The sequence below is a fragment of the Galleria mellonella genome, unplaced genomic scaffold (genome assembly GCF_026898425.1).
Source record: "Galleria mellonella isolate WM207_F2 unplaced genomic scaffold, CSIRO_AGI_GalMel_v1 utg44, whole genome shotgun sequence".
NCBI lineage: Eukaryota > Metazoa > Arthropoda > Insecta > Lepidoptera > Pyralidae > Galleria > Galleria mellonella.
Genome location: NW_026442100.1, coordinates 3,009,518 through 3,025,432, shown reverse-complemented (window position 1 = coordinate 3,025,432; position 15,915 = coordinate 3,009,518). Strand labels below are relative to the sequence as shown.

The 15,915-nt window shown below is 32.2% G+C and overlaps 1 protein-coding gene across 1 annotated transcript; it reads left to right on the top strand.

Moving 5' to 3' along the window:
• The first annotated feature begins 955 nt into the window (after positions 1–955).
• LOC116412798 (RING finger and transmembrane domain-containing protein 2) lies at positions 956–14,390 on the top strand. The gene is made up of 7 exons (XM_052898461.1): positions 956–1,295; positions 2,377–2,718; positions 3,403–3,557; positions 4,398–4,668; positions 6,134–6,349; positions 7,887–8,133; positions 10,502–14,390. The coding sequence occupies exons 1-6, from the start codon at positions 1,098–1,100 to the stop codon at positions 8,118–8,120; spliced, it is 1,416 nt and encodes a 471-aa protein (XP_052754421.1). The 5' UTR covers positions 956–1,097; the 3' UTR covers positions 8,121–8,133; positions 10,502–14,390.
• Positions 14,391–15,915: the final 1,525 nt, after the last annotated feature.

The following is a 15,915-nucleotide window of genomic DNA, read 5'->3' as shown; positions in this document are numbered from 1 at the left end:
TCCGTTGTAACTTTTCACTGCTTTTGTTCTCCTCTAACTAACGGTAATAAATGATAACAAACTACAATCATATATTGACACTAGTGATCTTAATAATCGGCTTCACTAAAGTTGCGTAATATATTTTTTTGTGAACCATGTCCGATCTCACTACTTTGTCGCTATATAAAATTTTTCATCTTTTATAATATACCAGTGAATTTGCATTGGCGTTGTGGGTATATTCACGGTTGGTGCCCCCGAAACTGGTGCCTGTCTTCAGATCTCCAGTCACAAGTTTTGTTTATAACTTCTAACAGTTGTTTTCGAGTCTGTACAGTGTATGTGAATTTACTTGACTACTTTGCTCTAGGGTACGTACTAGTAATCTTATACTTAAATATTTCACTGTACTTCGTAATAATTATAATTCGAGTCATCAAAATTCAAATTTTAAAATGCTTAACGGGACTCCGCTAAAAATCAATCTTATCAGTACAATAAAAATATATTTTTCTTTAAAACAAACATAGATCAAGCAAAGTACCTACGGAAAACAAATTAGGTTTCTGAGTTTTTCTTTTTTGTCACCAATGTATAGCAATGTTCGCAAAGACATATCTGAAGGTCCATATATGCTATTTTAAGAAGTCAGGCGTCCCTCAGGAAAATAGTCTTAAACACGTCGATGCACCCTAAGAATTATATTCCTCTATTCTGTAGCCTTGTCATATATTTGGAAAAAAAAACTAAATATTGTTTTTCTTCGTTTTATAAATCTTATACATTTTTATTTAATATAAAATAATACAAAAATAAATTATTTTATTGTCTGGTATTATAAAAACCCCGGTATGGGTGTATTTTTACAATAAATCCTGTAAGTACCTACTATAGATTAAGGATAATATATTCTTTCTATGGCAACCATTTATCTGAACTGTTGAGATGTCAATTTGTCATTTATGTAAGTACCTATGTCAAAATTGCCAAATCAAAATAAAAACTTCACCTTCGTGCTGTGCTTCGTGCTCACAAATAAATAATTATTTTGGAAATGTTATTCCTACATTAAAATCAGACTATTTAAAAAAATATATCATATTAAGTATCCAGTGATGGCTCAACCGAACCAAGTGAATTTAGATATTGAAGAAGATCCACCTGCAGATGGAACACCACCACGTAACAATCCTTTGCATAGATTGGACTCTAATTCTAGGCCTGTGCCTTCAATTAGAAATAACCTGGGCCTTGGAGATCGCCTAAATAGTGTTTTTAGAGAAATCAGGCCTTTTGTCGAAAATGCTCGAATGGTATAATTTTTAATATTATTGTGATGCAATATTATTATAATCTTATTGTTCATGATTCATTAAATTTACAATCTATTCTATAATCTAGAAAAAAATATTCATAGTGCAATTATCATTATTTTATGTTTAATTGGGAACTTTAAATGATTTTATATAGATTTTTGAGTCTAGCACAATAAAAAATACAGTAAAAAAGTGGATTCAGCTAAAAATAAGTGTTTTCAAATAACTCCAAAAATTATTTTCATTTCACTGTTTTTTTTTTTTTTTTTTTTGCTATTTTTAATCATTCTCCACCAATTAGGTAGATTGTTTTTACAATCTAAAGGTTTTTTTAATATGTGAAAATGAAATAGTGCACCCCACCTGCATTATTGGTTACCACTAGCAGAACACTAGTGAGAAATGATAGGTGAGAATGAAGCAGATTGGTTGGCCAATCATGACAAATTCCACAATTATTAATCATGATAGCATCCAGGGGGTACTGGGTAGAGGTTGATCTGATAGGATATATTGGTAGCAATAGGGCAGTTAGACTCTATTACTACCGATTTCCCCCTTAATAAGCAAGGTTTAATCTTATACCAACCTTAGGGTAGTGATAGAATTTTGCTATAATTGTATTGTTTTTATTATTATGAGGAACAACATCTTAAACTAGTACACACAAAGCAATTTAAGCAAATATTTGGAGGTGATAAAGTAGCAAAACAACAGAAAGATGAATGCATCCAGTTGCAGTTGTTATCAATTTGGACAACTTATAAAGCAGTGATCAATATAATATATATAATATAATAGTCTTCTAAAGTAATCATGATATATTGTGTCACTGTTAACAGTGAATAGTAAATGTACATAAAGTATGTGACAGTGAGATAAACACATCAATTAATTATAATGCTTTTTTTTTAATTCACTTTTCATTTTTATTTTTTATTTGATTCAACCCTCTTTAGATGTAATCAGATGTGGTGTATATTGATTAGGCATTAAGGACACACACACTACATAGCCTACTTTTTTTAATATATATAAAAATGCATTTAGTATATTTAAAATAATGTACTTGTTTAAGGGAAATAATCCAAGGTTATCATTACCAACATGGCTGCCGAGACATACACCGGGGACTCATCAAATTGGTGAAAGTAGTACACAGAGACCACAAAGCTCAATTGCACATGTGAATTTGGGACCAGGTAGCCAGACTTATGGGGTCACAGATAGAGGTACACCACCATCGCAGAGAACACAAATGCTGGGCCACGAGTTGAATACTAGTATATCACATGACTCCAATCTCTCAGAGCAAGGGCAGGATCATCCAGAGATCAATGTGTCAGTGAACCCAGCTAATAATAATAACATACATGATAATGGCGATAATGAAAGTCAAAGTGATGATGGTACACAACAGGTAATATATCCTTGTTCTATTTTACTTTGAGCAGTGATGTACTTTATAAAAAATCTAATATTCTATCAGTCAGCCTACAAAATTACTATATATTTTATACATCATCTAAAAAAATGCAATGTAAACAGTATAATTTTTATTTATTGTAAAATTTTTTTTATAAAATTTAAACCAGCAGACAAGTCACAGTCATCTGATGGTATGTGCTAATTATCATTAATGAATATAACACTGTAGATATCACAAAATACCCTCTGATGCATATACTATGATGAATTGCCATCTCTGAAAACTAAGAAGTACTTGGAATTTTATTAACTTGAAATGTTAATTGAATTTCACTATACCATATGTGATATCTATGATCTTAAAACTCAAGCTATGATTAACAATTTTCTACTTTGAAATCACTTCCTGGTTTATATGGCTATATGTAGACATGAAATTCATGAAACCATGAGGCTGTTAATCAATAAAAATATATCAATCAAAAGACAGTTTTTACTGTTTGCTATCAACCAGTGAATGTTCTATATATTGTAAACATTTGGAACCTCTTGCTTTGTTCAAATTGTAATGTTTTTGTCCAGTTTTATATCATAATAGTCACATTTAAATAATATTTAATTTTGTAAATTTGAATTATTTAATTTTATTTTCTACTATACTAATAATTGATTACAGGTTTTGGATGTTAGAACAACTTTAAACGTACTCATCCGTTATGCACCATTCTACATAATACTTTTCATAAAGTTCATGTATGATAGCAGAGAAGGACTGTTTACATTCATTGTATTGCTTTGTACATTTGCACATTGCAACACCCTTGTGAGGAGGTAAGAAGCATATTTTACTATGTAATATCTATGTATTAAGTAATATCAATTAGTAAGAGGATGCATGAGAAAGCACAAGACTCCTCACATTGCTATCTCGATAGATTTGTTTGCCACTTGTCTAGAGAGGCTGAAGAAAAAAATTAATGTGCCATGTTGTAACTATTCTTGCTGTATTACCATAAATAATCTAAAAGATTGTCTTTTCACACACAATATACATAATTAACGAGTTGTTTTTAAACATTTATTTATTTATTTAATGGATTATGTAAGCTTTATATTGTCCCAATATGCTTACCTAGAAAAATATAAGTACAGGAATAAATACTATGTAAACAATAAATATTAAATGAATATGAAGCAATATAATAGCAACGTGATAAAGTAATAATATATAATAATAGTAGAAATAAAACTGTATATGTTAACTTACTATGTAGTAGTATGAAACAGAAGTGGAGATGGGCAGGTCATATAGCGAGGTACAAAGACAGTCCAAACAACAAAATGGCGAGGTCCAGCAGGAAAAAGAAATGTTGGAAGGCAAAGAAAGAGATGGGCAGATGACATAATAAATATAGCAGGAAAAAACTGGACAAGTATTGCTATAGATAAAAACCCTTGGGGACCATGGAAGTGGATAAAAAGCTATAATAATAATGTTAACTTACTGAGCATAAAAATTCCAAGGCCATCAGATTGAATTTGAGCAAGTTAGAGGCAAATCATATCTATTCACCCCTTTTATCGACATTTATTTGCTTCAGAGACAGTTCCGGAATTCACTTCAAAGTCACTACATGATTATTGAAAAAAATTTTTTTTTTCTTTTTCCAGGGAACATGGGAAACAAATGAATAGGAGCATAATAGCTCTGTTCAGTGAGCTTGTGTTCACAGGCAGTTGTATAGTGGTTGTGCATTTCCTGTTCGGCCATGGGAAACTGTTGCCTAATGTGGTAATGTTCCCGGCGTACACTGACTCCATAGATGTATGGGAGCTGCTCTGGCTGGTCGTGTTGACTGATTTGATAGTCAAGATCATTACTGTAGACGTAAAAATACTGGTCACAATGATGCCTGCTTTCTTGTTGCCGTATCAGAAAAGGGTAATATTTTTTATACTTATTGTATCCCGCGGCTCTGCCTGCGTGAATCAGGACATAAGGTATCCTATGTACTAAATTAGAATAGGATATAACACACTCATATACCAAATTTTATTCACATCTGTTCAGTAGCTTTTACGTGAAAGAGTAATAAACATCCATCTATGCTTACAAACATTCGCATTTGTTATATTACAATTTTTCTGTAGTTCTTTAAATGTTGAGCTATTTGAATCTGTTTAGTGACACTATTGGATATAAAAGTTATTTAAATAATTGTTGATGCATAATATAATTTTATATTTGTATGGGCAGATATTGTTTTAATCAGCATGATTTATATATTAAAATATAGACATTCATAAATCTTAAATAACAACGTTTGAACAATCAAATGTTTTTATTTTTTTATATATTGAGATGATACAAACATTTGGTTTGGGGGGAAAAGGGATCGTTAGCAACTGTTACTAGCATTATACACCGATCAGGTCATCTCCTGAGTTATGATATCGCCAAAATGAAGAATTTGTCACGATAGCCCATCATTTTTGCAAATTCACCAATGGATCCGTTAGCCACGATAGTTTCCATAGAGGAACCGCGAAAAAAAAAAATTAACCTATTTTATTATTAGTTTAATGCTATATTATTTTGCTAACGATCCCTTTTCCCCCAAACCAAATGTTTGTATACATGATCTCAATATATAAATAAAATAAAATACAATGCTATCATTTAGAGCTATTTCAGTGACCACGTTATTATTTAAGATTATGAATGACCTGCTCTATATTTTAATATATAAATAGAACCGAATGCTGATTATAGGAATCACATAATAACTGTGCCCATACAAATATAAAATTATCTTGTACAAGACAACAGAGTCACTGTTGAATTTCTGGCGGACTCTTCTTCATTAGATATGTTATTAACATTCCTAATCGAGCAGTAGATTCATAGAAAATTAATTTAAAAGAATTTTTAAATAAGTCTATTTGAATAAATATGATTTCTATAGTGAACTAGGTGCTATATTATGGACAAAATAATAAAATGAATTAAATACATTTAAGGACCTCTGTCCCATTTTGTTTCTACTGTGAAAGTTGTGTTTGCATGGCTGTGTTTCGGTTTGAAGGGTAGGGATATGGCGTGAATTTACATCATGATGAATTCATCAGAAGAATAACATCTAGTCCTCAGGAATGGCAACACATGGGGGGCATCATTGGGTGAAATTGCAGTAATGGGACTCTTCATTATGTCCATGGTATTGCAAACCAGAGAGAATAAAAAAGTCTATAGGCGACGGCTACCACTTTCCATCAGGTGGGCCGTCAGCTTGTTTGCCATTCTAAGTTGTATAAAAAAAAACAAAATAAAAAAAAACCAAAATAATTCTAATCAAATAACCCATTTTATTATTAGTTTTTAACAGTATAATTTAATTATTTTTCAGGGTAAAGTATACCTTTTTACGGAGGCAATTTCCCAGCTATACCGTTCTCTGCTCACCATACAGCCTTGGATATTTTTCCTGATGCAATCATATGAGGGCTCCGAGAAGATGATGGGCATGTTCTTAACGTCGCTCTATGTTATATCAAAGGTTATCGATGTGATCACCAGGTTGCTACTCTTCAAATATGCTACATGGACTCTTTTGCAAAGTGTGGTAAGATAGTTTCCTTCAGTGTTAATTTTTTTATAATATATTTAACATTTACCTTCATTGCCTTTAATATCATCATATCAGCTTTTAACTGTCCACTGTCGAACATAAGCCTACACCTAGGGGGTTTTGTCAATAGTTGCCACGCTTGGCAGGCGGATTGGCAACCGCAGTTAGGCTTAGGAGATGTTTTGAGAGAGACGCTGCTGCCCATCCCTCGCCCCTTAGTCGCCTCTTACGACACTTACGGGAAAGGAAGGGGTGGCCTATTCTATGCCGGGACCACACGGAATCATTGCCTTTAATATGGTAACCTTTAATAGTCTATTTATTGAGGTCCCTAAATATGTACTGATCAAAATCACGTGTTACTGTGCTTTAATAGAATAAAAAAAAAATACACTCTAATCTCCGAAACCACTCAACTGATTTTATGACAATTTCGTGAATATATATGATTTTTTTAATGGTGTAAAGATGGAATGATAACGCGCTAGTTATTATTCCATTATCACCATACGGGATATCATTCGATAACTTGCATCAGTGAGTAATGATAGGTAAGAATGAAATCTGGTCAATGAGCTCGCTGTGGTATATTAAGTGGAAATAAACACAATGGTTTCACGGGTATAAGTCAAACTGTCCCACACTCTGTATTGATAGCACCCACTTAAAGTAAAATAACACTATTACTCTAATTTACCGTGTGATCCTGGCACAGAATGAGCCCAAAATGTAATGTAATGTAAATAGGACTCTATTTTCCGCGCTTAGCCTCTCATTTGTGGCCGTCGTGCGTATGAGTCGTGGCTTGTACAGCCAACCTAGCTCCGCCCAGAAACAGAAGCTTCCTGGGATCTTCACAGGCCTCACGGAGCGACCTCACCGTTCCGAGGATTTCTAAATGTTGATGGGCCACAGCTTCACATTCCAGGATTACGTGAGCAGTCGTTTCTTCGGCGTCGAAACTGCCTCGACATAGAGGACTGTCTGTGGCTCCTATTGTGTAAAAATGTTTGTTTAATGGATGAATGAGTCCATGGGTGTTGTAAAAGGCGACTAAAGGAACTTAATGGTCGATGGACAGGCAGCAGCATCCCTCTTAAATCATCACTTAAAGCCTAACAGTGTTTGTTAACCCGCCTGTCAAGCCTGGTAATTACTGGCAAAACCTCCCCTTATGGGGTGGCCTATGTTCAGCAGTGGACAGTTTACGGCTGATACAATTATAATACTATAATTATATACAACTTAACAATATTGAATTTAATTTTTATATTTATTTATTTTTTATTAACATTATAATATAAAAAAATGTCTGGTACAAAAAGCGGACTTAATACTATATAGCATTCTCTCCAAGTCAATCTTTGGCAAAACAGAAATGTAATTATGCGGTGAAAAAAAGTAAAAATTGTTACAAATAAATATTATAAATCATATTTTATTTGTATGTAAAATAATAAAAAACTTACGAATTTTTCACGGCTAGAATAATTAATTTAATCGATACAAACAAAATTCTATTTATCAACAGAATCTCGGCACAAAACCAACCGGCGAGCAGCTGCTTTCCGCCGGCGACTCTTGTCCCATCTGTCACGACGACTACACGACGCCAGTGCGGCTGGACTGCAGCCACATATTCTGCGAGCTGTGCATCTCGGCTTGGCTCGACCGTGAACACACCTGCCCCCTCTGCCGGGCGAAGGTCGCCGAGGAACCTACATGGCGGGACGGTTCCACCGCGTATAGCTTTCAACTCTACTGATCGACTGGTTAAGGTAATCTAGCGGGATCACAGTGTAATATAAATTAGAGGCGTCGTTTCTGAAATATCCAATAACTCCTTTATTCATAAAAACATCAAAACCAATCTATCGATATATATCTCTTATGGGAAAGAACAAGACACCAGACTCCACTATCTCTTTTTATCTTATATACTCAGTAGCGATTCCGATCCTATGGATGAATTAATTTAACGCTTGACTAAGAGGTTGAACTGCGCTTAGTAGCGTGGTAGATGGCCTACCGTGTCCCTCTCTACGTTCCATTATTATTACAACTGTTAGAGTTGCAGCTGAATACCTTGTTAGGAGTACACATACATGGAAAGATTGTAAGCGTGCCAGCGTGAATGTAGTAGTAGCAATTGTATGGAACACAATACATTTAGTTCTTAGTCCAAGTAACTTATCTAAATACACATGCTAAATCGCAATATTATATTGTTTACTAGCGACCCGCCTCGGCTTCGCACGGGTGCAATGCTGCACCGCTATGTCCCCTGCATTTTAAATCTGTAATATCTTTGGAAATAATAATTTAATTTACATGCTGTAAAGGGCCATATTGATCTATATTAAATATACAATATAATTAAGGTACCTAATTGAATAAAAATTAATGGTGTATTGCCTAAAATCACTTCGTAAATAAGCAATTTTTTCCCGTAAATTGTAAAATAAAAAATGGTTATTGTGGGTTATCCTTAAGAGATTAGACATATACCATCGCGGACTTTTTTGTTGACCTTTTTAAGGTGTACAATACTGTAGTACATTATTCTGTATTATCTCGTAATGTTCAACCAGCGTTTGCAATGTAAGCGCAAAAAATGTGTTTATTTACGACATCACATTAGAAACCTTGAAATTTATCAGTGTTTCTCTGCAATATTATACATGTATTATACATATAAACCTTCCTCTTAAATCACTCTATCTATTAAAAAAAACTCCGCTTCAAAATCTGTTGTGTAGTTTTAAAGATTTAAGCATACATAGGGACGGACTTTTTCTAGGCGCTAGTACTGGCAGAGGGCCGAAGAAATTATTTCGGGAAGGGCCTTTGACCAGATATCAGCAGACAGGTAACTCTGGCTGGTGTACCACGGTGTGGAAGGCAAATGGGGAAACCACCACACAAACTTCCCTAACAAATGGAGCACACATAGATAGAGACGGACAGACAGCGACAGCGACTTTGTTTTATACAATGTAGTGATTTGTTTATATTACTGTCTCTCCATGTATAACTACTCTTAATAAAGTAGGTATTGAGCTGTAACTCTAAAAACAACTGTATATCTCTTTAAATTATTGCAAAGTCGCGTCACTATGTCGTATTAAGATTGGATTTAAGTGCATTTATTTAGGTATAAATATTTTCCAAACAATGATTGGTTTGAAAGCCTATGTGAATCTAGAATTGGCGAACTTAGTACTGTTAAGAACTAAATTAATAATTGTAAATTATAAAATAAAAACTGAATTTATTTGAACTATCAACAGCAGTAATAACTACTGTTGCACTAGATATGATAAACATACAACGTTATGATTTTAGATTATATAGATAGAGTGTATCCATACAAATGCTTCTAGAAAAGCGGGTCAACTTTTTCATACAATTTTGCGTGATAAATAGTTATGAGTGATTCCTTTATAACTTCTATATTTCTTATCTTTGTGAACGGTTCAATTTCCTTGTCCCCACTGGCATGTGCAGTAGGTCGAGTAAGTCCCTTATTTTTAAAATCCCTCCTCATGCTATAGTGGTTCATTTACGGTTCATGCGGTTAGACTGTGAAACTCTCTTCCACTGCATATTCGTGAAACTTAATCACTGAATATATTTAAGAGCAGATTAAAAGAGCATCTCTTGTCCTCATAAACTTATTATGTCTATGTATGTATATGTGCGTATTTTGTATGTGAAAACATATTATATATATATATATATATATATATATATATATATATATATATATATATATATATATATAATATATATATATAATTATTATTTATATACAGACATGTGTGTATTTTGATTTTAATTATATGAATTACTTTGCATAGATGTCAACAGCTTAACTCTTACAGAGTTAAGCTGTTGTACATCTTTATTTTATATATATTATATGTTTGTAATTTTTTGTGTACAATAAAGTATAAATAAATAAATTAATATTTATTTTTTCTTATAAATTCTGCACCTTTTCAATGTGCAAATAGTTGACAAGAAGGTGCCTGGTTTTTGAAGTTCGATTCTCTATCTATATAATCTAAGGTAACTATATCTATAACAAAATTTTTATTTTATAAATTTTAATTATATTTAAATTAATCGCTTTTTATTTTGCAGACGATTAAAAGTCGTATTCCAACGCTGTTAATAGAATTATGCATCAGTTATGTAAATATTGGATATTTGGTGAAAGAAAAGAATTATGTCTGGACCGAGTTAAGTTTTAGTTGCCTACACACAGTTTTAATAGTAAGTTTTAAAATGTAATGGAAGATCTACTTAATACTAACGGAATTAAAGTAACGGTTAACTTCAAACTAAATTATGTATTTATTATTAAAGCCCTATTATAACGTGTTACCAAGTTGCAGTAAATTGTTACTGTAACACTGTTCTGTTGCTATGGTCACCTTTTACCATCAGATGGGCCGACAGCTTGTTTATTATTCTAAATTATATAAAAAAATATTAAAAACTCAAAAAATTATACGAAATTTATTTTAATACAACATCAATACTGTATAATGTATTATATTATACAGCCATGTTGAGACCCCAGGATATTTTTTTTTTATTTCTTACTTTTAAAATACTTATGTAAATAGTATATTCAGTAAAAGCTATATTTGAAAAAATTTTGTCCACTTTGTAAAAACTCTGTGCTTACGTCATACTTTATATATTATAGTTAAATACCGCTAGATAAATTTTAAATAAAACAATCATGACAAGAAGATAGAAGAAGGATAAAATTCCTACATTTAAATAATACTGTATATAAATTTTAAATAGAATTAGCTATAAAAATGTTTAAATCGTCTATTTTTTGTGTCAAACTATTAACGAAACTTGTCTAAATGTTCCAATATATGTAACTAAAATATTTACATGGTCCGTAATTAAGAATATCTTTAGGTCGAGTACAAAATAGTTGGATAACTTGTATGTCGAACGTATTTTGTGTGGATACGTCGCCGAGTACAGGAGTATACGTTAATGTAATGATAGGCTTTGTACAAAATCCATAATGTGTGTAACGGCAATGTGTGTAGAAGCAATTTTATTTTACACTGTGCTAATGTAACTTTACCACAGTGTAAAATCAAATTGCTTCTACACGTTAAAAATTGCTCTTATTACGTAAAGTATGTTATGTTTTTCTTTATTCTCTTTAGCACACATGTAAACACATTTAAATATCTTTTTATCGAATTAACAGTGCATAAAATAATCAAATAGATAAATTAAAAAGATATTTATATTATTTTACTATATATAATTGCACATTATTACTTTTTTTCTATTTTAGTTTTAAATAACTTCATTCAGTTAAAAGACATTTTGATATTTAGGATTTACTTTGTTATTGTTTATTGTCTAGAAAAACTGATCTTAATATTTGATAGCCACTGTCTTTCAAGTTTCAAAATTAAATATAAAAACCATTAAAGCCATAAACAAAACTTCTAATAAGCTAAATTCTCCTGAACTTTAAAAATAACTTGCTAAAGTATGTTACTCGCTTGTGCAAGGTACTTTTTTTTTGCATAAAATCACAAAATAAATTATGATATAAACAGTAATCGATTTAAATTCTATAATAATACTCTTTTTATTATTAGACAAAGTCCAACTGAACACATTTTGTAAAAAGTAGTTATTGAGCTTTACTTCCCTATCTTATTCCAAGCTGAGTTATATAACTCAGTTATGTACTGAGTTATATACGTTACATGCGTAAAAATACTTATTAACTGAAAATATATGTACTATTTACATAGTAACCAAAATATATTCATATTGTTAATACTCCATATTGTAAATAAAATCGGATAATTGTACATTAATATAAGCGTAATGTGATAAATGTCTGGCCAAGTGTTTCATTCGTTTTACCAATGAGTTTTAAGTGCGTTCTTATGAATTAAATCATTGTACATTTATTTACATATTAAAATTATATAGGTACTTACATATTTTTTGCTTTGTACGTATACAATTATAACGCACTATTGTTTTACCGTCAATTTCATGAACCAAGTAATCCATAAACAATGGACTATTTTGATTAATTATTAATTAAAAAATAAAATAAAAAAAGTATATTAACTTTATTTTTAACGAAGTGAAATGACAATAATGTTGTTCTACTCGTAAATACATATGGGTGAATATATTTTATTAAAATATGGGAATCCAGTGATATATTTTCTAATATAATGTAGTAGGTTGTCGTATATTTCAAATATATTAACATCATAAGTAAGGCACATAATTTATTGTCATTTCACCATAAAGTTTATTTCGCAGTTATAAGGAAACTTTTTATTTGTATTTCGTATAAAACTATGTGTCCACTACGATAGTGCAATAAATTTTATTTCTTATTATTAAATTATTGATTTTAAATTATATGTAAAATGGGGTTCTATTTGCATTCCTGTCACATGCAAGGACATTCCATAGATTATGTTCCAGGGAATATATTGTAAGTGGTATATTAAGATACAGTGGTTATTTGTATAATATAAGTGTTGTTTTATATTTATTTACATTATACAGCTATGTAATCGATAAAAAATTATGTATAAATGATGGGTTGTTGTATGTATATACAATATATACATGTATATACAATATGTATATACAATATGTATGTACAATATAATTGAATGCGATGAAGATGTCAAAAACCTGTTTTTGTTATTCTAACTGGCATAATTAGTCAACAACTTAAGGCACGACTCTATCGAAATAAGCGCATAAAATCAATAATTAGATAGCTATATATTTAAAAATGTAATAAAAGTTTTTGTATTGATTGATTATTAGTTTTTTTTTTTTTTGTTTATTTAAATACTTTTTATAAATTCTCTTTTAATATATCTATATTAGGTTATAGCAAAAATGATAAAATTACATTTAAGTCTATTTTATATTTAATTAAATAAATTTGTGAGTTACAATTTTTTGTTTACTAATTGTGCCAACCATAGAAAACGATTAATTATTTGAATTGAAATAATTATGTTTCCCATTTTGAAATGTGAAAATTGCAACAAAAATGCGGATATTTAAAAAGTCTGGATATTTTAGTCACAAATTATTTGAGTTCTGATTTAGTTGAACTAGTTGTATATAGTTTAATAAAGATATATGACTGTTATAATACCATATATTTTATTTTTAAATATTGCAACTAATTAATCAAATATTAAAAAAAAATTCATCCATATAAAAAACTCGAAGCCCGGACAGAACGCCGAAAGGATGCTAAACCAAATTATATTTTTTTTGCGTGAATATTCTGTATAACCTTAATTATAAAATGTATTGCCAACCGATGTGCAATTGTTCTCATGGCCTATTTAAACAATGGACAATGCGCGAAAGGCATCCATTAAACGATAGATCTTGTATCAGTCAATCCAATTAGTTGTAGATAAATTATTAACGATTGTCAGAATATAGAGAAACGTGTTCATTCATCCATGCTGTATTGTCCACCCGATAATCGTCAGCCGGACAAAAATAAATGACACCTAACGCGTTATATCATAAACAATAATATACTTATTAACGACTGGCGACTAAAATATTTGAATTTGGAGAAAACCATGGCCGTTAGAGATTATTTGTTTTAAATTGTAATAAAAAAAAAAAGGATTTGTAGTTCTATCAATTCCCAATTTACTTTTTAATCTTGGCAGTAGATTCTCAATTTGAACGTTTTATAGTTATCCATAATAGTTTTTAAATCGCTTAATTTAATTTATAAACCTATACGACCTGAATGAATATTGTTCTATACAGATCAGTCCGTAATGGGTAATGAATTTATTAAATATAAGGAAATTTGATGTATATGTGTGTTCATAAGCGTTTGAGGGGTGTTCAATTCGTTCGTATGTTTGAATCTGAGAATTTTATGTGCCTACCAAATATTATATGATTAATATTAAAGAAATCAACCTGCATTGATTACTTATTAAAATGTTAAGCTGATTACCAGTTATTTTATTTCCTACACTTTATTGAAGTAATTGACTTAATATCAATCAACAATGCCAACTGAATAGATTTTTTTTTGATGGGTGAAAATGGTATGGTATCCCCGCCTGCGCTAACGGGATATGCTGGCGGAGCACCAGTGAAGGGTGATAGATGAGAATGAAAACAGGCCAGTTAGCCCATCATGATGAATTCATCAGGAATTAATCATGATAGTTTCCAGGAGGAACCGCGAGGAGGTCGACCTGGTTGGGTATATTGCTAGCAATGGGATTTTCAGTCTCCATTACTAACAATCCCTTTCCCCCCAACTAAATAGATTAAAATGTTAAAGTCGAAAGAATAGCACCTCAGTGTTCCTGATTTTAATCATTTGAGAATGCGCTTTATAATTTAACAAATTTTACTTATACACGCTTACCCTACAAAAGCTTTGGTTAACTATCGACAAAAAGTTGACATTGTTGGTTGTCTTACAAAATGCTCGATCAGTTTTTTTTTTTTAGTAAACATACTTCCAGATCAAACTTTCAATTACTAATATAAGACAAATTCCATATGGGAATTTCAAAATTAGAACCCAAAATACATGCCATCTGGTGTTGTATACGCATTTCATTTACTTATTTCATATTATCTCCCAATAAAACTATGGATTTCAGAATTGAAACCTACAGGGGATCGAGGGGGGTGCTGGCTGTTTATACGAGGTCTGTCCGGAAAGTTCGTATAAAAGTGTTCTGGAATGCGAGAAAGAGGAGTGGGGAGGCCAGGTAAGCGCAGGACCCCTTCCTTATGTCCCTAACAATGCTTCAGTTCTGGTCTGACCGCCGTGCGGTGCGAACTGGCTTGTCACGCCATCTGTGAAGTTACCTCTTAACGAAACCCCGTCGGTATGGAGCCCGCTTCCGTTGAAGAGCAGCGCGTCGTAATCAAGTTTCTCTCGAAACTCGGCAAGAATGGCCGTGAAATTGATGTCGAATTTGATGTCGAATTAAAATCCCAAAGTGGAAGACATCCGGGGATCAAGAAAATCCCGGGTCAAGACAATGTTGATTGTTTTTTTCGATGTTCGGGGGATTGTCCATCAAGAATTCGTCCCTCCAGGCCAGACAGTTGATGGAAAATTCTACGTCGATGTGCTCAGACGCCTCAAAGCTCGTGTGGCACGAGTTCGTCCAGAATTGGCGCGAGAGGGGCGTTGGATTCTTCACCACGACAATGCCCCTGCCCACACCTCTCTTGTTGTCCGTGAGTTTTTGAGTAAAAATTCCATTACGGTGACCGAACACCCCCCCTATTCGCCGGATTTGGCCCCGTGTGACTTCTTCTTGTTCCCAAAAACCAAATTGGTACTTCGGGGGCGGCATTTGGGGGACATAAATGAGATAAAAAAAGCTACGACGGGGCAGCTGAGAAACCTACAACCAGAGGACTTTCAAGGAGCCTTCTCACAGTGGAAACGGCGTTGGCACAAGTGCATTATGTCACAGGGGGAGTACTTTGAAGGGGATAAAATT